This window comes from Camarhynchus parvulus, chromosome 3 (assembly GCF_901933205.1).
Source record: "Camarhynchus parvulus chromosome 3, STF_HiC, whole genome shotgun sequence".
Taxonomy (NCBI): Eukaryota; Metazoa; Chordata; class Aves; order Passeriformes; family Thraupidae; genus Camarhynchus; species Camarhynchus parvulus.
The window spans coordinates 46,530,418-46,557,625 of NC_044573.1; the positions used below are offsets into that span (position 1 = coordinate 46,530,418).

At 41.1% G+C, this 27,208-nt stretch overlaps 1 protein-coding gene across 9 annotated transcripts in view; it reads right to left on the reverse strand.

Annotated features, from left to right (window-relative positions):
- The window catches only part of LOC115902443 (SAM and SH3 domain-containing protein 1-like), a 531,864-nt gene that overhangs the window by 16,559 nt on the left and 488,097 nt on the right, over nucleotides 1–27,208 (reverse strand). For 6 of the 9 annotated variants that reach the window (XM_030945936.1, XM_030945934.1, XM_030945938.1 and 3 more), the window contains exons 9-14: nucleotides 15,411–15,543; nucleotides 11,001–11,347; nucleotides 6,838–6,909; nucleotides 4,325–4,468; nucleotides 2,102–2,237; nucleotides 1,067–1,236 (exon numbers count right to left, since the gene is read on the reverse strand). In XM_030945936.1, the coding sequence (XP_030801796.1) occupies nucleotides 1,067–1,236; nucleotides 2,102–2,237; nucleotides 4,325–4,468; nucleotides 6,838–6,909; nucleotides 11,001–11,347; nucleotides 15,411–15,543 (1,002 nt within the window). Of the gene's footprint in view, nucleotides 1–1,066; nucleotides 1,237–2,101; nucleotides 2,238–4,324; nucleotides 4,469–6,837; nucleotides 6,910–11,000; nucleotides 11,348–15,410; nucleotides 15,544–15,747; nucleotides 16,170–16,242; nucleotides 16,792–20,874; nucleotides 21,163–27,208 lie in introns of those variants that run through there. The other 3 variants (XM_030945942.1, XM_030945941.1, XM_030945943.1) reach the window with 3 other exon arrangements.

The window sequence follows — 27,208 nt, forward strand, 5'->3', positions numbered from 1 at the left end:
CAAACTCACCCAGCTGGAATTTCCATGTTACATGGGATGGACAACACACTTCAGTTTTCAAAAGGTTAACCACAGAATTTGCAAAGATGTCTGATTAAACTTGTTTTACAAATGAAAGAAAAAGGAATTAGGTGATATGCCTCAGAGCAAGTCAACAAAAGGTCCTGGAACGGACCCCAGCTGTCCAGATTCACAAACCTACTGACATCTCTGTAGAGCATCAGTGCTGTTTGGTACAAAAGTCCCTATGCTTGCAACTGCCTGAAATTTGTGCAAACAGGAGCACGCTCAGTGTGTATGAGTAGAATTTCAAATCAGATCTCCTGAGCAAAGGAAGCCAACGCAGAGGGAATTGATAAAGTTGCTTTTCCTAATGTGCTCCTGACCATAACAAAGAAATGGATGTGCAACTGCTTTTGCATGCCTCAAGAGATTACCTTACATACATATGCTTTAATAGGAATTAGCTGCCCTTGGAATTTTTAGTAATGAATGTAAGGAGTCAGATAGTTTGAGCTGACTACAGCATAACTAAAAATAATCAGAGCTGATATCCAGAAAAATTAAAGGGTGGTGACCACTCAGTTAGCAAAGTATTTCAATATTAACTCAAACCAAGTTACATTAACTGAAATGCCTTTAAGAGACACTGTGTGCAGGTGCATGCACATTTCTTCCAAGAGTTCTGAAAATTTTTCCATTGAGGATTATTTCATTGCAGCAGACAAAGTATTTTTCCAATCTTTCAAGCAAAACCCTTGCAAAATGGAAATGAGTTCATGGCACATCTTTAATTTTCCAGAAACTAAAGACACAAGTGTCTTTCCATGGATTCAGAGAAACACTAGTAGTTACTTATGTTCTATAACGTAAATATACTATTTTGCTATAGTTCTATAATTACTATATAAGGAAATCTTAAATGTCGAAGACAGGTTAAAGGCCTTCAAAAACAGATACAAATTCATTAAAAGATTAAGAATTCTATAGTTATCGTAAAAAGGTCTTAATTTAGAATTTTAGCAAAATAAATGTTTGATTCCTTAAAAACAGATACAGCTGGTACCTTGAGCTTCAGAGAATCTGTATCATAAGGACTCGGAGTAAAATCAGTATGAACCCTGGCTCTTCCACAGAAAGGTCCTCTGTAAGGAGGCTCTTCATCATCACCATCTTCTGATTTCACACTCTCCCTGTTGCTGGTTGAGGAATCTGTTGTACTCACTGTCTGACCACCTGTGTGAGGGACATAGTATCAGTTCACAAAAAAGTTTCTTTGTGAAGAAGCTTCACAAACAGGCAAGACAGAAAATGGGTCTTCTTTCCACAAAACATGGTAATCAAAGTTAAAAGCCCTCAAATGCTTCTACTTCTTATACACACATGTGGATGGGAGAGTTAGCAAATCTACTCTGCACTCTTGCTTTCCTGATTCACCCCCTCAATATTTAGCCAAGAAGCTGTTTAACAAGTGTCTCATCTATGGCACATCACAAGAGATTGATGACATCTTTCTGGGAAGTTTTGCTCACAAAGCATTTGTGAGGAAAACAAGCTCTGAAACCTGCAAGGGGGTTCCAGAATCCCTCTCAAGTCCAGAAATTTGGTGAATAGTATAGCACATCCACATCACGTTCCATTTAGGCCGCTTCTTGTAGAGACAGTCTAAACGAGAGAGATTTTAAATACTACCCTTCCTTTAACTAGTTGATGAGAGAAACTCAAGGTTTCTCTTGATGGAATGTGGAAGGCCCATCTGGAGTGCTCAGGAGAAATCCAGTGTAAAGATGAGCCTGTTTACTACTTGATCAGTAGTAAACAGGTTCATTATTACATTGATTTAATATTAGAATATTTATATTATAATAGCAGGACCCAGTAGATAGAAAACAGGATTTCATTTTTTCAGGGTTCTGTATAAACATAAAGCCTTTGAACCAAAGAGCTAACAGTTCTTTGCAAACCCCTAATGACTAACCCATCAGCCTTTCCATGTTTTAACCACTGCTTCTGCTTTGACCTTCTGTGATTCTGCTTACAGTGGAGATCTCTGCTCCCTGAAGCCACAGAAATGGAGCAACACAATTACAACAGAACTTACTCATTGAGCTCTGACCACTTAAGGAACTCCTCAGGCTCTCCACTGAGCCACCAGCTTTCAGCTTGGGTTTGTCCAGGGAGTCAGTGTCTGGTGGTGGCGACTGTGGGGAACCCGGCACGATCCCAGGGCTGGACTCCTGAAAGGGATTGGACCATTAAAGTTTGATAAATGAACACAGGCACTGATGGGAGCTGCTTGTCTGCCTCCAAGGAAAAAGATTCTGTTTCCCTGCTCTTTATCAGACAGGCTGAAAACTTCTGTCTAGCATTGTAAGTAGAAAAAAAAACCTTACACAAAACTCTCAATTCAAGGGTTTTCATGACATATTATAATTTGGACAGCAGGACTTGCAAAACAGCTAGTGCCAAATTCAGGTCTCTGAATCAGAATTTTGTACAAAGATTAACCCAAAAAATCAGACAATGCAAGTGAGACATGAAGCAATGTTTTTGGGGTTTTTTCAGCTATTTTTTTATATCATTGCTCATTTATCTATAAGAACAACAAAAAAAGAATTAGCTAGAAAATGCAGCCTGTGCATGGTACAAATACTCATAAACATAAATGCATAAATATAAAAAGATTTTGCTATGCGTATATCCTGGTTGCTACAGTGTACAATAGTTGAGACAATTTCTCTTTTCATACAGTCAAACATTACTGAAAATCAAAAGGGTCTTCCCTAAACTGAAATTCCGTGAGCCTTTGTGAAGCACAGTTAAAGCAAAGCAGCAGATATTTGTGGCCAGCATAACTTTTGCTTGTTTAATGCATGCAAAAAGACATACTGGAACATACTTTGAATCATGATGCCTGAAAGTTATAAATATTCTAAAACAGCTGTGCCATAAAGTTTGAAAACAAAAGAACTGTAGCTTGCATACAAGACTGTTTTGTGGAGATGTATGACCATAAAGCTTTTAGATGAACACTGTTATTTGCATGCTGCAAATAAAATCTCATCCCAGCATTATGACTTCAGAGGTTAAGTCAATCTTAGAGTGACAGAGAGCAGAAGTATGGCTAAATCACTGTAAAGCAATTTCTCAAAGGATCCCTTTTCTTTGGCAGACTTTGCAGAGGCACACTGGAAAGCCAGTCAAGACACCAAACCATCTTCTTATAAATATTAAATCACGTTACACTTTAAAATATTTTAATTGTAAGTTTAAATTGTTTGGTAGTTTAAATGATAGTGTAGTGTAAAGTTACACTTATGGTTATAAGTGTAGCGCTGCCCTGGTTATGAATAAGCATGGCTAATAAACAGTTCTGCAGGAAATGGATTCTATAGTCACAAAGCATGCCAAAGCACTGGCCATATTTCTGCCTCTCTTGGTGCCACTGTTTTCTTCAGTTTGGAGCTGTTACTACGAATATTATGAACTGCTCCTTTTACAGGCAGTAAGGCTTTGCAAAGAGCAAAACTTCCATTCCCGATTTCCCATGACTGCGAGCATCCCCCGCGAGCGGTTCAATCCCACTGGGGGGCGGTGTTAACCAGGAAGAGCTTTGCTTTCCCAGCGCCTCTCCAACCTATTCCTTACACAATCCAAGTGGCAAGCCCGGTTTTAAACAAATGCCGAAGATTTTTGACACTCCACTAAAGGAAAAGGAAAAAAGACAGCAATTGTTTCTAGGCCACTGAAATCCAAAGTCTAATTTAGAACTAATGTACTACAGGTTTGCCTTTAAGAATAGACTATAAAAATCTGTAATGAAAGAATAATAGGCAAATCTTCCATCAGATGCCCCTTTCTGACTAGACTGGGCCTTTGTTTTAATGGGCTGCTGCATAGGGCAAGCTATGATGGAGAAGAGACCTGTAATAGCAGAGAAGAGCTGTGTATATGTGAAGTTATGCTGGGAATTTAAACTAGGGTGTAAATTGCAGATTAAATATATTACTGTGACTCTGTGTCACAGGCTGGTTCCCCTAATAAATTATTATAGAAAAGAAATGGAAATAGAGAGTGAGGTGTGTAATGCCATCAATGACAGACTTCTGATGAGCTACTTAAATGAAAATCTGAAAATGCATTTTCCATGGTACTGGCATCTATAGGAAGACATTTCACAGTGAGGGATTTTATAAGAACATAGGAATATGTCACACCATATAATCTTGTTAAAAATTTCTTCAGAGATGCCTTGATGTGTGGGAATCAATATTGATTATCACTTCCACATTATTAAGTGGATTTCACTGCAGACCTCACATACCTGTTCAGACAAAGAGCTGCTGTATTTTTTTGACATCCTTTTCTTCATGGTTTCTTTTACAGACTTCACCTTTTTGCCCAGAGATATACGGGAGGCAGAGGGTGATTTGATCACTTCTTTGTAAACAAAGTCTCCTTCTTTGCCCTGCAAAATAAAACAGGGCTTAAGCCTTTAAAATAGAAGAGCCGTTTTCTCCTTCAGCCATCACTTACTGCAGAGATGTCCAGGCAGACACGGGACAGCAGCACACTGTCCTGTTGCCTGTTTCAAATTCACTGTTGAGACCTTCTGCAAACCACAGTAGCAGTCCACTGTTGGTTACTCTTAAGGCCTGACATGTGACAGTATTGTGTGTGGATGTGCTGGGGACTGCTAGGATGCCTTTATCTTTTCAATTTCAGTAAGTATTTGATCTGATAGAAAACCCTACGTTTAAGGCTAAGCCTTTCTAACAGGACACACAACAGCAGTCGTGGCTCATGTTGCTCAATACTACAAAGAGTTTAACAGGAATAAAGGTACCTCTGAGATACTAGCCAAATATAAATCTCTCTGTGTGTATATATATGTGGATATCTACATTTGGCTACCTAAATTTACTTTTTATTTTCAGACAGGCATTCTGCTAACCTCTGTGGTTTTACTATTCACCCTAAAAAAAAAAAAAACAACAAAAACCAAACACCACAAAAAATGTACTAAATCCATCAACCATGGTAGGTTAAACTTGCACTGCTTTTTTAAGGCACACAACAGGGTACTGACGAACTAAATTAGCTGGTCCTTAAATAGTTGATGACGAAGACCAGCTGCTTTGAATTCATTTAACCTTTTCTAAACCAGCTTAAGTTACTGAGCACTTACTTGTATCACAAGTATATAGCTAACGTGGATTAGTTGACATTTTACCAAACTTGTATGATTCAGCCCTTATTCAGTTGTCCAGGTAGGACATTAAACACAGTCTTATGTTGTACTCTGTTTCAGGAACCACTGAGCAATGCAGCTCTATTAAATGTTCTCCAGCACCCTCCACTGGCAAGGGTGCACCAGAAATCACAGCACAAAAAAGGACCAAAATCAGAGAGATTGACTATTGAGTTTGGTCTCTGATCTAGTTAAATTTGGCTACAAGAATATAGCAAACCCTAAAATAAATGTACTATATTGTACATTAAAGATTTATCTTTTTTCTACATTTATGTATATTTTCTACTTCATCAATACTCTTAAAAGAAATTTCTCTGAAATTCAACTGACACTTCATTTCTGACAATCCGTTGATTTTCCCCTTAAAAGTTGTTTATAATTACAACTTCATTGGTAATTTTCATCTTTTACCAGAAATTAAGGACAGCTTTTTGCCTTATCTTTTTTGAAAAAAAGTTCTAACTAATGGACTTATACGTTTTCAAGAAAAAAACCTCCTTTGATCTGCATGTATTGATCTATGCATCTCTCATATTGATACATTGCATCTCTCCCACTACTGATGCTCCCAGGGATAAATATAACATTTAAACTTCACAGTTTCTTATATTAAAACCAATATGATCAAAACAAGTATCTATGTTTAAAGATAAACACTGTAAGTTCAGAAGTTAATTTGTTTGCTGAGTTGAAAATTGATAACTAAAATAACCACCCACAGATTTAGGAAATTTAGGGGTAATTTATAATGTTAAAAAAAATAAGGCAACAAAAAACATGCCCAAAAACCCCAGCTGACATAAAAAATAATATAATGCTGGCATACAAAATGGTTGACAATTTAGACTTGATTTAAGTGGACAGGAAGGTTATCAAATCCAATTCTGAAACAGAAAAGAAAAGCATATATGGGCAAAAGGAAAAAAATATGTTTGCAATTCCATTTGATATAATGTTCTGGCTCATTTCTGTTCTGTTATTTTTGGCCACAGGCCAACCAACAGTAACAGTGGGATCAACATGACTAACATAAAATGGAATTAATTCTCAGGAGAGACGTGGTGTTTTTTTAAATACAAAAATGCCCTGAGATCAATTGCGCAGCACCCAGCACAATGGGATCCTGGTCTACTCCAGAGCTCTGAGATACAATAAGAAAACTAATAATGAACTTCTTACATAACGACTTCCATGCAAATAATTTGCAGATCTTCAGTGAAGTTAGCCTCATCATTCCAAGTAGTAAATATTTTTACCAAGGAAGTATAGCAAGCACATGTTTTGCCTTGGGCAATGCTCTGAGGAAGTCAGGTATAAGAATAGCCCACAGATGTGCCCCCAGATCTGTGCTTTGATCACTTGTTCCTACCTCTTTGCACATACTGCATATAAATACTTATACACATGTGGATATGGGCGGGAAGGTTATTCTCAAAGCTAAGGAAGTTTGAGGTTAACAAAGATGCTCTGTTTTCTTGGATTCCCAAACTATTATTACAGGCCTAAATTACACTTCAGTCTATTATAACTCTACTGTGCATTTCATTTTATGCTATTTCAGGTCTGCACCTTCTCAAACTCACCATTTGGTCAGAACTGTTTCCAATATGAAGGGAACGATTTGTCAAATCAAAGCCTCCAAAGCTACAGGTTCTCTGCAAAAAAACAAGGATAGATAGTTTTATCACCATGATTAGCTCACTTAGAACATCTGCAGTTTGGAGAACACCAATTGAAATACAAATGTCTGCAAAAATGGAAAGAAAGAAACAAACAAAGGGATGAGAGATTATAAATCAGGAAATCTGTTGCAAGGCAATATGAGTCTCTCTTTTCCAGAGACAACTCCTTGGCCTAAGGTCTGCTGCTGTTGAGTCATCTACTGCCTACTCCTCTTTTTAAAAAGAAAAAGACTTTTTGGTCTGAGGAAACTGTTGATCTTATGCATCAAGTTTTCCAAGGTGCTGGCAACTCCATCTCTTCACTCCCACTTGCCTTCATAAGTAAGTCCACAGCAACACTGAAACAGAGAACAACCAATCTTCTAAATCTTTGAAAGCATTGAATAACATACCTTCTGAATAGCTGCATAGGCTGCATTTCCACTGAAATACAGGGGATCACTGGAAGACTAATTGGGTAAGCCCTTAGTAAGAGGGAAAACCCAGCCCAGCTGTCCATAAGCATTGTGTCCCCAGAGATTAGCTGATTCCAGATTAGTCACTTCCAGCTTTTCCTTTAAGAGGTAATAAAACCTGACCAATGAACAACCAGCTGCACAGTACTCAAGTAACTGGCCTGGGCAGAAGTCTTATGCGGCAATGCAGGGAAATGAAGGTATGGCCGTTACAATTAACTTGCACAAGTTCAACTCTGGGCTCTGAGTGGAGTTTTGAAGACAGGCAGATGCCTGCAGTAAGAATTCTTTTCAGAGTCAGAGCTGAGATAAACAGGAGGCAGAAAATCAACCCTTGTGAACTAAAAGTTCTTAGGGTCTGAACTACCCAACAGAGTAACTTCAAAGACACTTTAGGAATCAATTAAGGTATTGATTAGGTATTGGCTCAGATCTACAAAGGACTGTGAGTCAGTGAAAATCCACCACCTGAGAACTACCAGCTCGCTTCATCTATTAGGAAGAAGCAAGCTGTATTAACTGTGACACTTAATAAACAATTATAAGAATTCATTCTTTTAAAGTAAACACTCTTCCTGTTCACTACTCAGAAGCTTTTAAAAGGTCTTAATAGCTTTTAAAAAGTTTTATTTATAGCTTCTTGCTGCTACACCCAACAAACTTGGATGACAGTTTTTGTACCTACTACAACTCTAGTGGAACTCAAAGCCAGCTTTGTCTAGGCCCCACACACATTAAAGAGAATGCTGTGATGTAGAATTTTTCTGTGTTTTTTTCCAGAAGGCAATGTGACTATGGCACAGGTTTTAAAAATTGTTTTTAGAAAACATTTGAGATCAACCACAAGTAATAAGATCAGTTTCTAAAGCAGAGCATGTTTAGCTAGGAGTAATTTGGTCCTTCTGTGAAGAACCATTATATGTAATCCTACAGCGTATGGTAATCCCAGCAGAGAGGACATCTGGAACTGCTCTGAGCAACTTGTCTGTCAAACCAGCCAGAGCTCCTCCTAAAGAAGTCTTCTTGGAGAGCAAGACAACTGTTGGCTAAAAGCTTCTGAGTAAATGCACCTTATTAAGGATGCTCGTTGTTTCACTATGGACCTGCCTATACATTTAAAATTTAACTTCCATCTTCAGATTCCAGTAGGGACCCTGGCAATCCTGCAGCAAACAAAAGGTCTGTGGATGAGGAGAGGGATATTCAATGGAATGGCCATGCAATCAAAAGTATTATTCTTCTGGGAGAAAAGAAAAACTGATGTCATTTGAAAATTTCATGCATGTCCAGGCCACTGAAACAAATATAAATGACAAAAATGAATGGCAAGGCAAGACAGAGTGACCAATTCCACTGAATACAGAGGCATTGCAATTTCCCTGAGGTTGCAGCAAACAAACATTAAGCGTTTCTAGGAAGGAGCAGCATTAGTTGCAGCTTGTCAGCTATTTGCGTTTTCAGGAAGTGCACTGAAAAAGTTAGTAAGGGCAGCAGGTCTCCAACATTTATCCCATTCACACAAGGCTGGAGAAGCAGCTGACTGAGAAGCTCCTCAACAACATCAAAGCACTGTCCATTTCTTTAACTGTATCTCTGTGACTAAGCAAAGGTCAGTGCAGACAGTTTTCATAATGAAATTATTATAGCGAGACAAGACTAACTTATTAGAACCAAGGAGTTGTTTCTGTCATCTGTATTTACCAAGACAGTTTTAGAGGGTATTTTTCATTATGGGGCATCTCTAGAACATCTCAAGTATGCTTTTTGGTTCAAGATAACCTTATTATTGAACCCACAGAAGGATGAGCAAGGTTTCTCCTAAAACTGCAATATCCTTACAGGAAAACAACATCTTCTGAGTAAAATGGCTGTAGCAATAAGCAGTATCCCATGAGGGGCAGGGTAAGCAGTCAATGCAGAAGGAACAGTAAAGCTGCCAAGAGATAATGTTCATGGTATTGGGTAGAAAAAAAACCCCTATATTTTGTGGCCAAAGAGCAAAAAGTGAACCATGAGGACTTGGTCACCTCCCACAGGCTATTCAAGGAGACCGCAGCTGTCACTTTTGTACCTCATATCAGAAGAAATTAAGCAGAGACCTCTCAAAAAAAAACCCAACTGTTATTTAAGAGGAAAAGCTGTTTCTACTGTATTGTTCATTGGAATATCTTGCTTAATGTTATGGGAGCACTGCTGTTTCCATCCACTAAAGTAGGGAACATTGTTAACTACACAACAGACTAGCTGGCTCAGCTTTGGAGATCTGGCAACAAAGGCAAGTTCCTAGGAAACTCAGAATCATGGTTAATGGAACTGTCAAAACTGGGTCATATACTCAGGAATATGAGTGTTCAAATCACTTGAATTTCTAGATCGTTCAAATTTCAACTCTGGAGTGTTCAAATCACTTAAATTTCTCACTGTAAGCACAATTTCCTCTTAAGGAAGGCCACCCCTTGTTCCCTTTCTGTAACGCTCTGAGGGAAGGTACCACCTTCATTCTATGCTAGAAAGAAGGAGCAGCAGTGACAATTCTGGTGGTGGTGAGCAGCAGGCAGGAGGGCAGTGACTACCTAATGCCAAACTCTCTATCTTTCTGCAGCTGTGTATGTAAGGGAGAACACTGACTGGGTGAGTGAACTGATGAGATGCAATCTGAGAAGGGAAAGCCCAATTTAAGGCAATGACAGCTGAAGAAAAATAGAGCTCAGTTGAGTAACAATACTCTATTACTCTGAAAATCTTGTTCATCTCTTGGTACCCCTTGAAGAGAATACTGACTTCCAAAGCATCACAAAGAACATATTTGTAGCATCTCAAACCTTCTCTGTTCACTGGTGATCTCTACTTCTGCACTAGGTGAGTTAAAAAAGCAGAATTTTGTCATATTTGCTCTCTCTCACTGAGTTATTCTGTACACACAGAAATGGTAGACCCAACAAAACTCTTCTCTGACAAGATTTTAGCAAGCTCTTCCCTTTTACCTGCATTACAGTGCTTAAGAGTTTCTAATGGCAAAGAAAGCAGAAGCACTGAATTTTAGTTAAAAGTACAAAGCAGAAAGTGTTCACTGCAACCTCACAGAAACTGGAAGACCACCTTCATGGCAACTCTTTGACTCACAGACTTTTGGTGGATTCTCAAGAGAACCCTTTTAGTACAGCGATCCACTGTGGCAGCCCACTTCCTCTTGGCCTCCTCATCCTCCTCCAGCAGGCATCTCCTCAGGTCCTGCTTGTCGGCCTTGCTCAGGGTCCTGTCAGTAACGGGACGCACCAGCTGTGAGAGGTTGAGGTGACTGTACAGGCTTCTCTCCACCACATAGGTGATATTGAACTCGCTGACAGAGGTGCGCCCTCGTAGCCTTCTGTTTGGGAAGCCACAACCTCCACCCCCTTTCGTTTTGTGCCGCAGCAATTGCAGGTCGCAAGCTGTGGGGGATCCTTTCCTAGCAGGGCGCTGGCAAAGAAAAGCTCTGGAACAGGAATAGTTAGTATCCATTTTCTTCAATCGGATCTGCTTCCTTACATTCTGAATCTCCTCCAGGGACACCAGAAGATGGTGCTTGTGCCTGTTGCTGTCATAAAAGCAAATGCTTTCTGTACTTACCCCATGGCTCAGCGAGCCGAGGCTCTTCTTCATTTCCCCATCTGTCAAGGAGCGGCAAACTTTCTGGGACTTCTCCTCTTCTGGGTAAGAGAAAAATGTCCCCAGTTTCTTGGGAGGCTTGATAAGGCCACGGCTATCAGTTTTGCTGAAGGTCTTCACCAGCTTCCGGTTAGCTCCCCACGTATCAAGACTGCTGGATGAGGGAGAAGTAGTGAGTGAGTCCGAGTCGTCCTCTGGCTGCTTTTCACAGGAGCTGTCAAAGTAGAATTGCTTCTTGTGAACTCCGGAGTAAAGTGCTGATCTGTCATCCAGTATAGGAGAGTTGTCAAGTGAGTGCTCTTCCACACCTGCAGGGGACAAAAGCAGCACAACGCTTGTCATCGTTCGTAATTTTCTAAGATGTTTCCCTGTAGAGTCTTACTGTATTTATTCAAGATATCAACCCCTTAAATTGGAAGAAAACTATTTTTTAAGTAAATTACTCATAAGTTATTTTTGAGTGGATAAACCTGAAGCAGTTCCTTCCATTTGTGAAGTGAGAATGCTGGGATTAGTTAACAGACAGAAGACAACTTCCTGTAAGTAAACTCATCCTTTTTTTAAGTTTCTCTCTTTCATCTGCAGCTAAGACCACAGATGTTCCCACTAACAATCCCTTCAAAGCTGGAGCTGGGATCTGTTTCTCTCGTTTTTCTTCTGATACTTGCATATGATGCTCAGCTCTAGTGAACTTACAATAGGTCAGAAATACACCCAGGTATTAAAACCCAAACAAATACCTCTCAGGTCCAGTTTTCCAATACCTAGTTCTCCTGTGGCTGCAGAAAGGAGTATTTTTCACAGGAAGTTATGGAGCTGAACTCCAGGATGAAATTTATTGTTCTGGGGTTTTGATGGGGGAAGAGACACCAGTTTTAATCACACAGAATTTATTTAGCAGATGCAAAAACAAAGAAGTAGATCAAACTGCAGATGTGCCAATTTCAACGGCGTCCTGGTAATGAAAGAAACACTTAGTTTTCACCAAATTTTTCCAGAAAATATTTCACAGGAATGTTTTGCAACATAACTACTGGACATGAGCAGATAGCCAAGTTTCCTTTTCAGAATGGAGAGAAGAAAATAAATAACTTCAAACTGCAATTCCTTTTAACATTTATAAGAAACTTTTCTGTGGTGTTTTCTTTTGAGCAAAGTATAGGCACAGGTTTTAGAAGCAGTAACAAGGTTAGAGTAAAAAAAAAGTACACATCCTCCTCTGTCTCCCTGACAAATTCCACAGCATTCCATGGTATGTATCAGACACACATACACACACAAATATAGCTGTATTTATTTCTTGCCAAAATAAATGTCTTAATGACGTAACTTTGCCTTCATCTTTGATTGCTTCCACAGTCTTACAGCAGAGTAAAATTTGAACTGCTACCAAAATACCTACAATTTACTAAACTGGCTCATTCAATAACAAGGGACACCTTTCACAATGACAGATTAGCAGCCCTGTAGAGGATTCCTGCCTCACCTTCAGTTCACTCTGTTGGCAAAACATATTTGAAATACATTTGTTGAAACCTAAGATGCTATTTTACTATGATAAGGATCATCATGACAGTGAAGAGATAGTGGATCACATCTGACATGCAACTTTCACTCTTTAGAAATTTATTGGGATAGGTCTGTAGACTGGAGTCTTGTTTTGACACCACTTTCCCTGGACTGTCCAGCTTGTGCTTCTCCCCCTCTACATCTTAATTTGAACAGAAAATAGACTTTCTCCTGGGACTGAGTATGTACTGATAAACAATTTTAGTCCACTAAGTAAATATGTTTTTAAACAGCTTGTAAAATATGCATTGTGTGTCAACACTGTAACAGATGTTATTTGGAGTGAGTCCATGACACAAAGCCATAATGACACAGATGTATTTTTAAGTGCTATATAAGAATGGTGCCCAGGAATTAGGAAGTTTCAGTTATTTGGCTCACTTAGGAGCAGATTAAGACAAAATACATACGGATTCAGATATTGGCAAATTCTAGTGAGTATCAGCTTGGCCAAATGTACATTCATTGTGATAACACAGTCAGTAACAGAAATGTGGGAGCAGAATCTGAGATTAGTGTGCTTTTCTTTAAAATCTACAGGAATTCATAAGGGAAATTCAGCAAAGTTGTTCTTTGTGAAGAAATTTTTGAGTAGGATTTTGCAGGATCTTTCTTCCCGGAAACTGTGTGTCAGTTTTCAAAATAAGTCTACTCTTATACTATACTAAACTCTGTTGAACATTAATGAATTTGTTTAAATTTTAACGATGTTACTCGATCAAATATTATAGCCAACTCCCCAAAACCTAGTCACCTATGATTTCACATTACTTCATATGCATAACACAGATTCAACGAACTATAGCAAACAGCTCAAAAACCAATCCAGCCAATTGCAGGTAACTTGGAAGGCCAGACAGCAATCCCAAACCTGACGACCCTATTTCCTGTCATTTTGCATAGCCTGTCAAAGGGCTCTCTGACATATCCAATTGGGAATACAGATCTGTTTTATGAGAGATTGGGATGGACAATATTCATGAAGCACTTTTAATTTACCGTATGAAAATTTGGGTGGCGAATTTCCTGAAAGAAAAGTCACAGCTATCTACTGCTAAGGCCTGGCTACTTAGGGTGCCTTCCAGTTATACAGAAGTTATAATATATATAATATATAATCCATGTTGTTATTTGGCAATAATTGGTTCTGCTATCAAGTTTTCAAAGAGTAAATCTACAATGAAACTCCAGAATGATAGATAAAGTACAAACTCAGAGTTACAGATAATTTAATCAGAGAAGCCTAGAGCTAGAGAAGACAGACAGCAGATGGAAAAAGAAGGAAGGAGAACAAACTTTTTTTTTTTTTTAAATACAGTTGCTAGTTCAATGCTTTTTCTGCAGGGGTAGGGGTGGAAAAACTCTAAGGAAATAAAAGCCCTGGAAGGAGTGGCACACTTAAGTGAAAGACTGAGGGTTGAGGAAGTAAATAAGGAGGTGAAGCACTGTAAGAGAGGATACAGGGAGCCAGACAGGTAAGTAACATGCTGAAGAGAAAGTCTAGCCCAACTGCAGCAAGCCATCTGCATGCCCAGCGGTCCCTGAGCTGCCTGCTCCTGTGTCTGCTCCCATCCCTGGAGCCTCCTCCTGATTGCTCCCTGCAGCTTTTCCCCAACCCCTGGGGAGAGAAGGAGGAGGTAGGACAGGCTTCTCTAAGGGCCATCTTTCCCCAGAGCAGTGGAAAACCAGTCCTATTTTGTCTGTCCCATCTCAAAACCCTCATCTTTGTTTCCAAGGTATCTGGGCTTTATGCTCACCATATGAGGTGATAAAACCTTTCCAGACAGAGACAGCTGCCCATTCCAGAGCTCTAGACAGGCTGTGCCTTTCACACCAGCCAGTAACACCAACTATAATGTAAGAGAGGCAGGCTAGATCACAGATCTGCCAGCAGCTTCCTGCCACATACGCAAGATGCACGTGTTCTCCTTAAATGCACTAGGGAAGAATCATCATGCCGCTCAGCTCACTGTAGAGCTGAGGGGAATTGACATACGATGCTGGGAAGGCCACCAACATAGAGCAGTGCCCACAATTCCAGTGAGGACTCAAGCATAGCTGTGCAGAGAGGCTCCTGAGGATCAGGCTCCATTAATCTGAGTGCTCACACATGCATACAGGTCATCCGGAGTTAATTCTGCAGCATCGTGTTCCCAGGGCCTGAACTCTGCTTCCCTTTCCCCACCCTTCTCCTCCTCCCTTCTCTCTCCCTTTCTGTAGGGAGCAGGGCTCATTTAGAAGCCAAATTGCAGACAGAAACTCCTGGAAGTAGAAGCCATGATGCAGCCTCTATCCCACAAGAATGTCTGATAGAGGTTCTGTATATTTGCCACAGAGTGATGCCATGTAGTTCAACTGCACCACCAGCCAGCTGCTACCCTCCCAAAAGGAGCAGGAGCTTCACCTGTGCGCCACCCAGGGCCTGGGAGGAGGGAGCAGTGTGGTAATAGCTCCACTTACCTCCCCTATGGAGCCTGTGGGGCAGCTGGCTGGGATTGCTCCCAGGCTCGTTCCCTCCCCAGCATGGGGCATAAAACAAGCCAACTTCTAATCTCTTAATGAGGGGCTCTCCAGTGCTGCTCTGAGAATACCAGATCAGCAGTAACCACATCCTAGGCTGTCACTTTCCTCCTTCTAAAGCCTAAAAATTCAGTAACTTAAGGCATGCACAATAGACAAGGCAGTTGTTCCTACCATCCCTTACGAATACTCCACCCCTCCCTCCCCCAACCCTCCACTTTCTGTCCCCTGTCAACAGAAACATGAATTAACACAAACAGTTTTAACCACGTTGCTTTTTACCTTCTGTGCTGGGTTTTTTCATTTCTTCAACTCTTATGAGTTTCTTCCTGACTCTGCGAGTAGAATTCACCAGCTTGTGCAACCTCTTAAACTTCACCGACTCCTCTGTTTCATCATCGGATTGTTCTCTTGACTGGCAAAGAAACAAAGGGAATATTAATAAAGCAGCAGTTTCATGGCTTGCTCCTTCAAGTCAAGTTAACCCAGCTCATCTGCTGCGCTGTGTCAATGCAGCTCTGTAACTGGTGTTATATTTTCAGCTTGGGTCAGACAGAAACATTTAAATTACTGAGGGTGTTCTTTCTCTCTTTTTTCTTTTTCTGAAAGCATGACATACCATTTTGATTTCTAAATCTGTGCAACGTAAGATCCTAGGCACCGAAATGCATTCCTGCCCTTGTCTTTCTTCATATGCATTGTGTAATAACTACTTCCACGACCTCTTCCAGTATATTTCAGGCAGGGCTCTTTTCCAGGGTTCTTCTTACCATACCAGTTATGCTCCCGTGGTTTAGTCAGTCCCTGGTCTGTCTGGCATCTCAGAACTCGCTATTTAAACCTGGTTATAAACAGCTTTTCCAAACTGAAGCTGTCACTGACGACTTCTCTTTTTTCCCCCCCCAGTCTTCCCAGAAAATCAAAAACAGCAGCACAAGAAAGGGATGGGAAGGAAAGGAAGGAGGAGACCTCATCTGCCTCACTCACAGACTGCCACAGCTACAGAATCTTCCCTTCCTCCTCCCTGTTCCTTACACTCCTCCTTAAGGCTCTTGAGGCTCGAGTTAAGATGGACAGAGCATTCCTCCAGCACTGACCAAGGGAAAACTCTGACCTTTTCAGATATACAGTGCAGTCCATATTCCCCAGCATCCCGTTTCATTTTGCATCTGATCCAGTATGCTCAGTTCCAGCTGTTTTCCCTCAAGTATCAAACATTACAGAGACAAAAAAAAATTCCCTTCTCTCCAGCAGCAGTGACACAACAAGCTGAAACAATCCACTCCTTGTGAACGAGAAGACAACTTCGATTTTCGAGCCAGATCCAATGTTCAACGTGCTACTTCCTCTGTTTTAATCAGTTCAGAATGTGGAAGGCGGCGGGGGGAAGGGCAGGGAAGGGAGAGGAAAGGAGGCCAGCAGGGCTCTTGGGCTTGGCCAGGACAGCCCTGGCATCCTGCGCTGCTGCACATTCCTGCGCACAGCACAGGCTCCAGCTGGAGTGCAGTATGGATCATATACCTTACTTTGTTTGCACTCACAGTCCCAGCCAATTCACAGCATTCCTAATGGTCAGCTCTAAAAACCCTCATGCAACTTCCTGTCAGCACAGCTATCTGGGTTTCCACAGTGTGCTCATCCTTTTTTCTCCTTCTCCTTAATTAAACTTTTAAAAAAAAAGATCCCCAAGAGATACAAGCCAAGTAAAAACAAACAAACAAACAAAAAAAAAGCCACCCCCTTCTCTTCCCAGCAAAAATTCTGTCTGCTTATCTGGAGGATGAATAAGAGAGGCCAAATATAAAAATGCTTTCTACTTTTGTAGTGCACTTAAACACCAGGATGAGGTACTGAATGCAGATGCCATGGGGCAGGACACCAACTAGCAGCTGCACTGGAATGCTTCCAAAGGGACACACAGTGCCTGACAGAGCCAGGGCAGTTCTGAAAGCCTACCTCCCAGGCATGCACCTCACAAGGGCCCCAGAACCACACCAGAGCAAAACTCAACAAATTTCTGTAAGGGCACTGTCCATTACCAGCTTCCCACGAACTTTGCATTACTCCAAAATAAGGAAGAATACCAAACTGACCACATATGGAAGCAGGAATTGTCAATACATCATCCAAGAATTGCACAAATGTGTTTACTGTGGTTACAGACTGGCTAGGTAATTAATAAACTTCCTTTGGGAAAAATAGGACTGTAAAGAGTACCCGGGTTGTTTACATGAAGTAAATTAAGCAACTCCATGAGCATTAATTCAGAGATTATGCCTAGGACAACTTAGTGATATGTCAAACAAGACAGACACATTTAGATAAGATGATGAATGGATTATTGACTGTAATCAAGAAGTTCAGTCACAACTTCTTGGGCCATTAAGTGCATCCTGGCAAGCAATCATCATGCACATTCTGCACTCATTATATGTTTATTTTAAATGCAATTATTCTAGGGGATTGCTTTCCATCATTACTTTTTGTACACCCTCAGTTTGCAAGACTACTGTTTTTGAAACTGTGAGCTCTGTAGGACTTGGAGAACAGCTCACACCTGGTCCTCCCACCCAGGATTTCACTGAAGAATAAACAGCTAGTCCTGCTTTGCACCACTGATATCTATCTGATAAGGAACTGTGCCCCCTCAGAGTTATGAAGACTCAACAACAATAACAACAACAAAGAAAGAGCTTTTAAAACATCTGACACTTGCATTCACAAGTACCACAGCAAGAGCAAGCGTCAAAACAGCCTCAGTGCAAGGTACTGAACTCAAACCCAAGTGGGTGGTACAGAGGGTGCTCACCATACTCCAAAATAAATAAAGTCCAATCACAATTAGGTGCCAGCTGGTTTCCCCCAATGCTTCAGGACTCCTAGCACCCTTTTGAGCCAGGGTTTTCCACAAGCAGCAACAGATCCTTTCTATCCCCTGTGCTTCGCAGGTAGGTGAGAACAGGTCATGCTTTATGGGTAGATGAAAGACAAAGACAGTCTCCCTCCAGAATCCTAATTCCTATCATACCAGGTAGCATGTGACAGAGAAATCTTCTACAGTGAAAAAGGATCAACAACAAGTTTATGCAAAAATGCCTAAAAATTGCAACCATACCAGTGGTGCTGCTCGGGAAACTATATTGTCAAATAATGCCAATTCCTTGAAAATGCATGCATTTTCAAAAGGGTTACTCTTCACTTCCTGTTTTTGAATCAACTTTTTAAGGAAGGCCTTGGAATTATCAAAAGTTTCCACTTTGGCACATGGGAAACAGAGCTTAATTTTCCAGCTCAAGTAATGCTTTCTTTTTCAGCTAATATTAAAGAGAAAACAGAAATATAAAGCATTCAGGCCATAACTGAGATATTTTGAAATCACTGAACTTCCATCCTTTGACTTCTCCAACCCACTCTACCCTCCCCCCTTTCATGGTGACCGAGTTGCTTTTTTTGGTAGCTGTCCCTGACTTCAGATGGGAAAATCACCCCAGTGTCCCCAAAGCATGGTGGGCTGGACAAATGGCTTCCTGGACAGATCTAGCAGCAAGGCCTTGGCACAGGGCTTGGATGTAGCCAGCTGCCAGCCCCCTCTTGGTCTCTTCCCCCTTCACAGGCACTCCAGTGCACTGTGGCACTGCAGAAGGGTAGATGTGGTCTGTTATGAAGTGGATGAGTATGCAAGATGCTCAGGGTCTCCAGCACTGAAGGAATCCATGCTGAGCCCTGTCCACTGATGGCTCCTGGCCCTGACACATGGCTCTTCCACCAGACCAAGCCTCGGTGTCCTTAATGTGCCGATAAAACAGCCAGAGCCCCTCCAGCTCCCTGTCCCCCTGTGCACAGCCAAGGCAGGCCTCTCCCTATGCCCTCAAGGGGACAACAAACAGATTTGCAGCACTGCAAATAGGAACAACTTGACTTCCATCTCCTCTGCTCCAAATTTTTCCATCCGAAAGCCCATATGGCTCAACTTTTAATTACTTTGGCTAATGCTGTATGTAGTAATTCTGTGGTGAATGCTTAAATGTTTCATTTCTGGTTTCCAGGGCAACATTACATCAGATTGCAGACAGCTGGCTCCGCAGCCCTAAACCATAGCGAATTGGCCAAAGCGGAGGCACAGAGCTGTGCTGGTTGAAGGGAGCGCAGGGCTCGGCCGGGCTGCCTGGGGACGCGGCGCAGCCCGCGGGGCCCCTTGGTGGGGCTGGCCGGGCGGAGCCGCCCTCCCCACGCCTTGGAGCAAGTGCATCCCGCATCTGCGATGCTCTCACGGCGCGGAAACCCGCCAGCTCGCACAGCTTGGCTGCACGAACGAGCGAAGGACTGCAGGGAAACGGGGAATATATTAACAGCAGCTGGAAATACCAAGAACTGCATGCAGAGGACTGCAGGCACCACGTACCACACGACTGGAAAACTACAGAGAGGCCAAGGCCCATACCCACTGCTCAGCTTTTCACTGCAAACAAATGTGGTCACAAACAATGAAGATGCTCTCAAATCCAGAAGAAATAAATTCCCTCTGCCACCTCTCACCTCCCTTCACCTTGGAATACTCCTGACTTGTGCACCCCTAAAGGCCATGCTTTGCATCACCTCATATGTAAGATCAAAGTGAAGAGCTTTACATTCGGGAACAAATAGGAAACTAGCACACATACTCTGACATTCTAGGAGCTCTGTGCAGTTCTGCTCTTGGCACCCTTCTTGCTTTCTCTCCTGCTTTTTTCACGCAGGCTCTTTGTTGCTGCTTGCTCGGGAGGCAGAGCACACGCCTTGCTCTGCTGCTCTCTAGCAGTCAGCCCATTTCACACGCCACAGAAATAACAATCTTAACCTCCCTCTTTGAATTAGTGCTTCACAGAGAGAAAGGGAGAGTGAGAGGGAGAGAACTAACATTTATTAGTGTTCTTGGAATTAAATGGCAAAATGTAAACCAGAAGTAAGTAGCTGGCTTTCGACAGGACTATGTTTGGAAACACTTCAGGGTTATAGCAGCAGCCCTTAAAAAACAGGCAAAGCTTGGTAACCATGTCCCAATAAAAATGTGTAAGAAACACTAGGACAACATCCAGTTAAAGCTATCATAACTGATTAATTTGCTTCAGCTCCAGAAAAAACCCCAAACATATACAACTTTTACATGAGCCATGTAAAGCCATTTAGAGAGATGTTAAAATTTTATAGTTCAACTTTATGCCCAGTAATAATTCAGCCCCAAACTGAAATCTCTAGGAAACCTTCCATCTAAGAGAAAAGAAAATCTTTTAATACCTGCATGAACTTAAGCTGCAATTCTTTTTCGCTATCAGACAATTCTCGTTCAGCAAAGTGGGGCAAAAAACCACATTTAGATTCATAGACACATTACATCCCCCAGCCCTGGCTAGCTCACCTCAGTAGTACAAGCTCTATAGTAAATGCGGTTTTAAAAGAGACTTTGCTGTTCCCTTTAGGAGAGCTACACATGTCCTTTCTTCTTTCTAACAGGCTTTCCATCTGCCAAAAATCCCAACAATTCTAACTTTAAAAAGTTTTTTTATTAAAGATGCCTGGATAAAGTCAGAGACAGGAAAATAGAACAGAAAAGAACTTAAAAGCCCAGGGAAAGGAAAAGGAAAGCTGAGAAAAGCTATGCATGCTGCGCTGTGCCTAAGAATAACCACAAAAACCTTTTTTCTCTCTCCCTCTCTCTGAAACAGGAGGCACATCCTCTCCACATCATGCTGCATGCTCAGTCACTTACCAGCTTCGGCATTTATAGGCCTAAAGCTCAATTTCGAGTATTTTCCCCCGAGTCCTCAACCGCTGTCAGCTTTGTAACCCTAAAATTTAGGAGCAGACACTTCTTCTTAAGTATTGAATTTGCTCTGAATCCTGCACACAAAATGCCTCTTCTCTCGAGTTACATTATCAGACACCAAACTGGCTCTGATTCCAGCGCTGAATATGTAAAGAAGAAGAAAGCGTGATGCTGGACTCAATTAGCTGTTTTCTGCTCACTGATTGATTCCCCCCATTACTTGCTAGCTGCATAACTTGCAAGAAAGGCATAAGTCATCAGCTCTAAGCAAATCTTCTATTCAACCACAAGGAAAAAAGGGAGTGTTGTACATGACAAACAATCCCTGTTTTCACTGATGAAGGCTTGCTGACCTCTTGCTGGCCTCCAGTTCCTTAATTACTGTCTATGGAATTTCAGTGAAAGAAAAAAATACAGAGAATCCCTGCAAAGCCAGGACGAAGAGTGACCCTCAAACACTACCACTAGAGTGGAGGCTGTGTCTATAGGAAATGTAACTTAAACCCTTTACCAGGCTTTTTTTATTTTCTCTTTTTTAATTCTTTTGACAAAAATCTCTGGAGAATTTCCCTTTATAAAGGGCTAATTTGAAAGGAAAATAAACCTTGCTTAAATGTTTTTTAACTTGGTGAACTTAGATTATTTTTTTGATCTTTCCCCTCAGTTTCAGCGCTAGAAAAGAACATAAATAAGAACTGGAAAGAGAAATGCTGGTCCAGAAGTGGTGGCTTTATGAAGTATTGTAGTGTGACTTTAAAGTTCTCTGCCTAGGCTAGGCTCTGATCTCCCTTTCTAAGGAACAGACTCTGAGATGCTCAAGTAAGTTGGCATTCGTTTTACCAAGCACACCTTATCCCAAACCTCATCAAAAATCCAGAATTTGGACATTTCTTCTCAGAGCACATGAAAACAAGGACCAAGACTGCTGCTTATTGGGAACACTGCTATCCAGAGGTGGAAAGCAGTAGCACAGGCATACCACAACAGCACTCTCTTTAAGCCAGGGAAGATTCTCCTTTATCAGGACTACACTATAAGTGGCCTGTTAACCTGGATTTACTGCCAATCAATCACATAGTGAAATCATAGCTGGACTAAACATCTATTTCCTTTGATGGCTGGCTAATTTTAATGAGCCCCCCAGTCAAATAGCCTTTTTCAATTTCTCAAATCACTTTTTTAGTAGTGACTGTACGCAGCTTTTCTATTCCCGAGAGGTCATGTAAACTAGATTGACTAGTGTGCTGTAGCTGGGTTCTTACCCTTGAATTACTTCAGCCCCAAAACTCTGATGTAAAGCCCTATGGAAAATTCTAAGCTTCAGATAAAACCAGCTAGTGTTCTCCAGTTTCAATAACATACAAGTCCACATCAAGTGAAACATGACAGCAACTTCCTTGAAATGTATCCCAGATTCCCTTAAAAGTTCATGGCCATGAGTGAAACTGATCTAAGTTTGGGACTTTGAAACTTGAGTTTTACAGGCTTTAGGTTTCATTAAGAAAGTTTCACAGACCTCTAATCCTTGCAGAGGCTGTTTAAGAAAACCGCATGAAACTAAGATGTGATAATCTGTATCATATCCTGGAGTTACAAATAACGGCCTCCAAAATTTTAAAGAAAATTAACAGAGGTCATCAACATATATTTTCCCAAGAACATGAATTACAAGGGCTGCACAAGTTTAGAATGTGCAGTGTCAGACCCCCTAGGTAACCACATCTGGGTTTGGACTGTGATTACTTATAAGAAAATCAAAGGAGCATCCAACGGCTACATTGGTGAGAGATACATTACACATTAGCTGGTGACGACACTGCTTGCTGAGATTAGTGGGAAATTGTCATAAGTAACGAGAGCATAAAAGTTTAATTCTCCCAGGAGGTCTGTTTTGATACAAGAATAGCTGCTTAGGCAAATTCCTAGCTGTTAACTGTTTCCAGGTTTTTGTTTAATTTTGAGAAGCACATTGCTGACATTTGTATCTGCAAGCCAGACACATTTCCTCATGGCAAAATGCTTCTCTCACTGACTAGCATAATTAAATTTGATGACATTACAACTGAACTCATGTACCACTTGTCATAGGTGTAGGTAGTAGAACAAAGCTCTGTATTACATTATTTTGTACCTGTTACAATCCAACATTCTTTTCCAATTCTCCTGCAGACTCCTCTATACATGGAATCAGAAGTCTTTTACAAGACTCTCTCAACTGAATCTTATGTTTTGGCAAGGCTAAGAAGATTCAGGGAGAATTCCTATACTTTGGCATAGGCTGTACCATTGATGAATGGAATACCCTACTGGTGCTGGAAATTCAACTCTTGACTTCTTGGAAAACCAAGGATGAAACAGCAATACATGAAACAGAGCAAAAATCATATCAGAGAAACAAAGGAAGAATGACAACCCTTTAGGGAAGGCTGTAGTAACCTAAATTACATTCTTGTAGTACCTTCAAACAATCAGGCTGTTAATGTTACCATCCAAAGCAGGAGGAAGGACACACCAGCACTGGGGAAGGGGCACAAGTGGTAACCAATGAGAGGGCAATTAAAATTTTCTGTTGTACCACAAGGAAAGTTTATTCAGCCTGTGTCTGCCAAATAGGGCAGTGAAACATGCGGCTTTTGAAATTCCTAATTCTTGAACTGAGCAAAGCCTTGTTCTAATGTAATAGACTTGGGGGCAGGGAAACCACATTATGGATTATAGCATCTCCTGCTGGCTGATGCATGGAGAATAGGAAAAAGCTGGTACCACCCCCTCACCCTCTAGGTAGTAAGCAGAAAAAAATAGTCAGCTGCCAAAAGCCAAGAAGGGTATAAAAAAGTGAGCTAGTATGTTAAAATAAATATTAAATTAATTTGCCTGCCCATCTCCCATCCTCTTCAAACACACAGCCAAACATTTTGCAATAAAGTAATACAACAGGGCTTGTCTGAATGCATGCAAACAGAAGTGGTTATGAACACGCCCAACTGCAGCCACTGCTTGGGTATTACTGTAAGCTCTGAGTCATGACAGAAGGACGATTTTTCTCAGAGACTTTACAACAGACTAACTACAGGAGAAACTCCTGCTGGCAGCGAGCAGGAGGTTTACTTGGGCTACATTCCTGCCAGCTGCTCAGTACAATCCTGTGGCGACAATGTGTAGTCCTGCTAGGGACACATATCTAGCCCAGCTGTATCTGATAACAGCATGGGTGGCTCTTGTGTGGTAAATAATACTTAAAGACGTGACACAATTTTATTCTGAATAATATGCAGCTGTTTTTCCTGCGAATTCTGAAGCATTCTGGAATATTTCAGGAAAAAATAGGCAAGAAAATCCATAAGAGTGCTCTACAAAACCAAATACAAACACATCAACGGTCTCATGCTTTGCTATCATCACTCCCCAGCACTGACCTTACTTTGGGTTGTGTTATGGGAACTGTAATGACGATTTCCATTTCTCTCATGAAGGTTTTTGTATGACTGTACCCATGAGAATTCCTGCTCTTATGCATAGATCGAGGGGAAAGATTATAACAAAATATGCTGTAATTCTTCTGCTACCAGCTTTCACCCAGAGGTGCTGGACACTGTCCTTGTGATCAGTGGAAAAGGAGGGCAGCCAATACCTCCCAGGACAGGTCCCGGTGACAGGCACATAGTGTGGGAATTCACCATTACCATTTTGAAGCATGTCATATTATAGGTGCTTTCTTCATCATAACTGTTACTAAGCACTAACAGTATTACAGGAATTTGGGCAGTAATAATAAATACGTCACCCAATAGAATGAGGCATATCGGTGCCTTTCAGAAAATCTTAACAGAAATTGGGTCGCTAGATTCTTTGGAGCAAAGATGAAAGCTCTGCATTCATTCACAGCCACACTCAGCAGCAGCTCCCCTCTGTTACTTGAAAGAGCATGCAGGGCCTGGAGGCAGCAACAAGTTCTCCAAGAAGAGCTAAAACACAGAAAAATCTTCTATCCTTTAGCCTTTAAAGGAAAAGAAGCCTTACCAAAAATGATGAGTCCTAGGATAACAGCAAAACCAGGGCTAACACTTCAAAATATTCACATTGCTTCAAATTAAATAGTACTGTTTAAAGTAAAACAAACCTCATCACACCCTACTCTCCATGATACCCAATGCTGATTCCCAATATACATTGACTCTGAGCTGATTTAAAACAAATTAAACTGAAAATACCAAAGAAGGACTTTTTTTTCTGTTTATGCTAACAGTCCTGTATTATGAGAAATACTAATGTTAACCAACGGTTAAAATTTTTAATAATCCATCTGTACTATGAATAAAAATCAGTTAAAAAATTGCTGCATTTAGAAAGCATCCACATACTGAAATACAGTATAACCCTGAATAATGTGGATTTGCTGTAATTATGCTTGGATTTACTCTTGAGGTAATTGGTGCTACAGAAGTTACACTTTCATTATTTCTTTTCTTTCTATTCTTCACACTCACCAAACCCAGTAACGACTGTCATGAGTCAGAGATAATTATATCAGACTTATTTGTCAGAGTCAGGTTTGTACCACGGGTAACACAATCCTGATTCAACAGCTTCAGCATCTCTGAGACTGAAATGAATACAGCTCAAAGTCCATTCTCATCTGTTACTCTGCCTTTGATGCCTGTAGCAGACACAAACCCAATTCTGCACAGCCTTTCAACTTTTATCCCTATTTAACCACTTGCTAAAAAAAAAAAAAGAGAAAGTAGAGGAGCAACAAATTATTATCTCAGTCCAGCTAGAGCTATTGCTGTGTGGACTCCATGGACTGCCATCTGTTAAAAGATGGATCTATAGAAGACAGAAAAGAGAGGCAACACAGGTGGGAATTGTACCCAGCATCAGCCTCACAGCAGCTGCAGATGTGCACAGCACACTTACAGGTCTGCACCACTGCTGCCACTCTCCTCAGAGAAACCAAATGGGGTGCCAGTTTCCTACTGGTAAGGTAATGATCCTGGGAACACAAGTGTTGGGAGGGCAGGGATGTAACACAGCACTGCAGGGCCCTCCAATGCCCATGTGTGGGCCATATTGTTGGAGGGAAATGCTGCTTTTGTTCTCTCCACTATAAATATTATGGCCTCCCTCTCTCCTGAGGCTGCTAAGGCACATCTGGTAGGTGGGGTGATGTCAGACAAGCATGGCACAGCTCACTGTGGCACCTTTCAAATGAAGGCCAGCTACACTACCTTGAAGTTGCCTGGATGGGTGAGCATTACCCACTGATCAAAACCAAAATACAGAAGATGAGACCAACAAACCAGTTTGGTTCAGAGATAATTAAAACTTCATTCAACTTGCATCTACAGAAACTGTCAGTGAACTTAATTAGTGGCTTGTGTCAGTGTCAGCACACATATGATACACACTTCTGTCAAGCTCCCTGGTGCTTCCTCTTCCATTTTCCCTGGCATGAAACATGGCAAGTGGTACAATTCGTGGTCTTTAGCAGAGGGCACAGGAAAGAAACTGACTGCCACACTGAATATACTGACTTCTCCTCATGCATGGGCTGGTGCCATACCAGGAAGGGCTCTGAGGATGAAGGAGCCCTATTTTAGATGAACTGAGAATGTCAGCCCCCAAAAGTTATCAAATGATCTTCTATCTTTAGGAAGCATAAAAGGCACCTCAGTGTAAAGAAAGAATGTGATACAATTTAAAGTCCTCTCTTTCCCTGGACTTTCTGACTCCTGAGGACAAATAGGGCCTTATCTACAATCCAGAAAGACATCCATTTGTAATCTGCACCTGCTTTACATCCCAATGCTTGGCACAAGGCAATGAAAGCTTGTCTACTGTTAATGTGAACTGCCTTCATTGCAACAGAGATGAAACATAAATATTCAGAAATAAATTTGTAAGAAAATCATGAGGCTTTTTATAGTTTTGATATATCTGACTGAAAAGAAAAACAGTTTCAACTGCATACCCACATTAGGAAATAAGGAACACACATATTTTGTTGTGAAACAGGGGGACCACAGTAGTGAGACTGAAAGCTACTAATTACTCCACAGTGGCAAAGAACCAGGTCACCTACTGGCTTGGCAAGGTTTTTGTTTGTTTATTTGTTTCTTAAGAACAAACAAACAGGACATAAAATTAAGAGCACAGCAATGATACAGGGCTGCCTGCCTTGGGATGCTGACCTTTCTACTCCTTACTCCTTTGTGGTTCATCTTTAGGGTTTAGTTTTGTTAAGGGTATGAAACACAAGTTTCCATTTCCTGGTAGC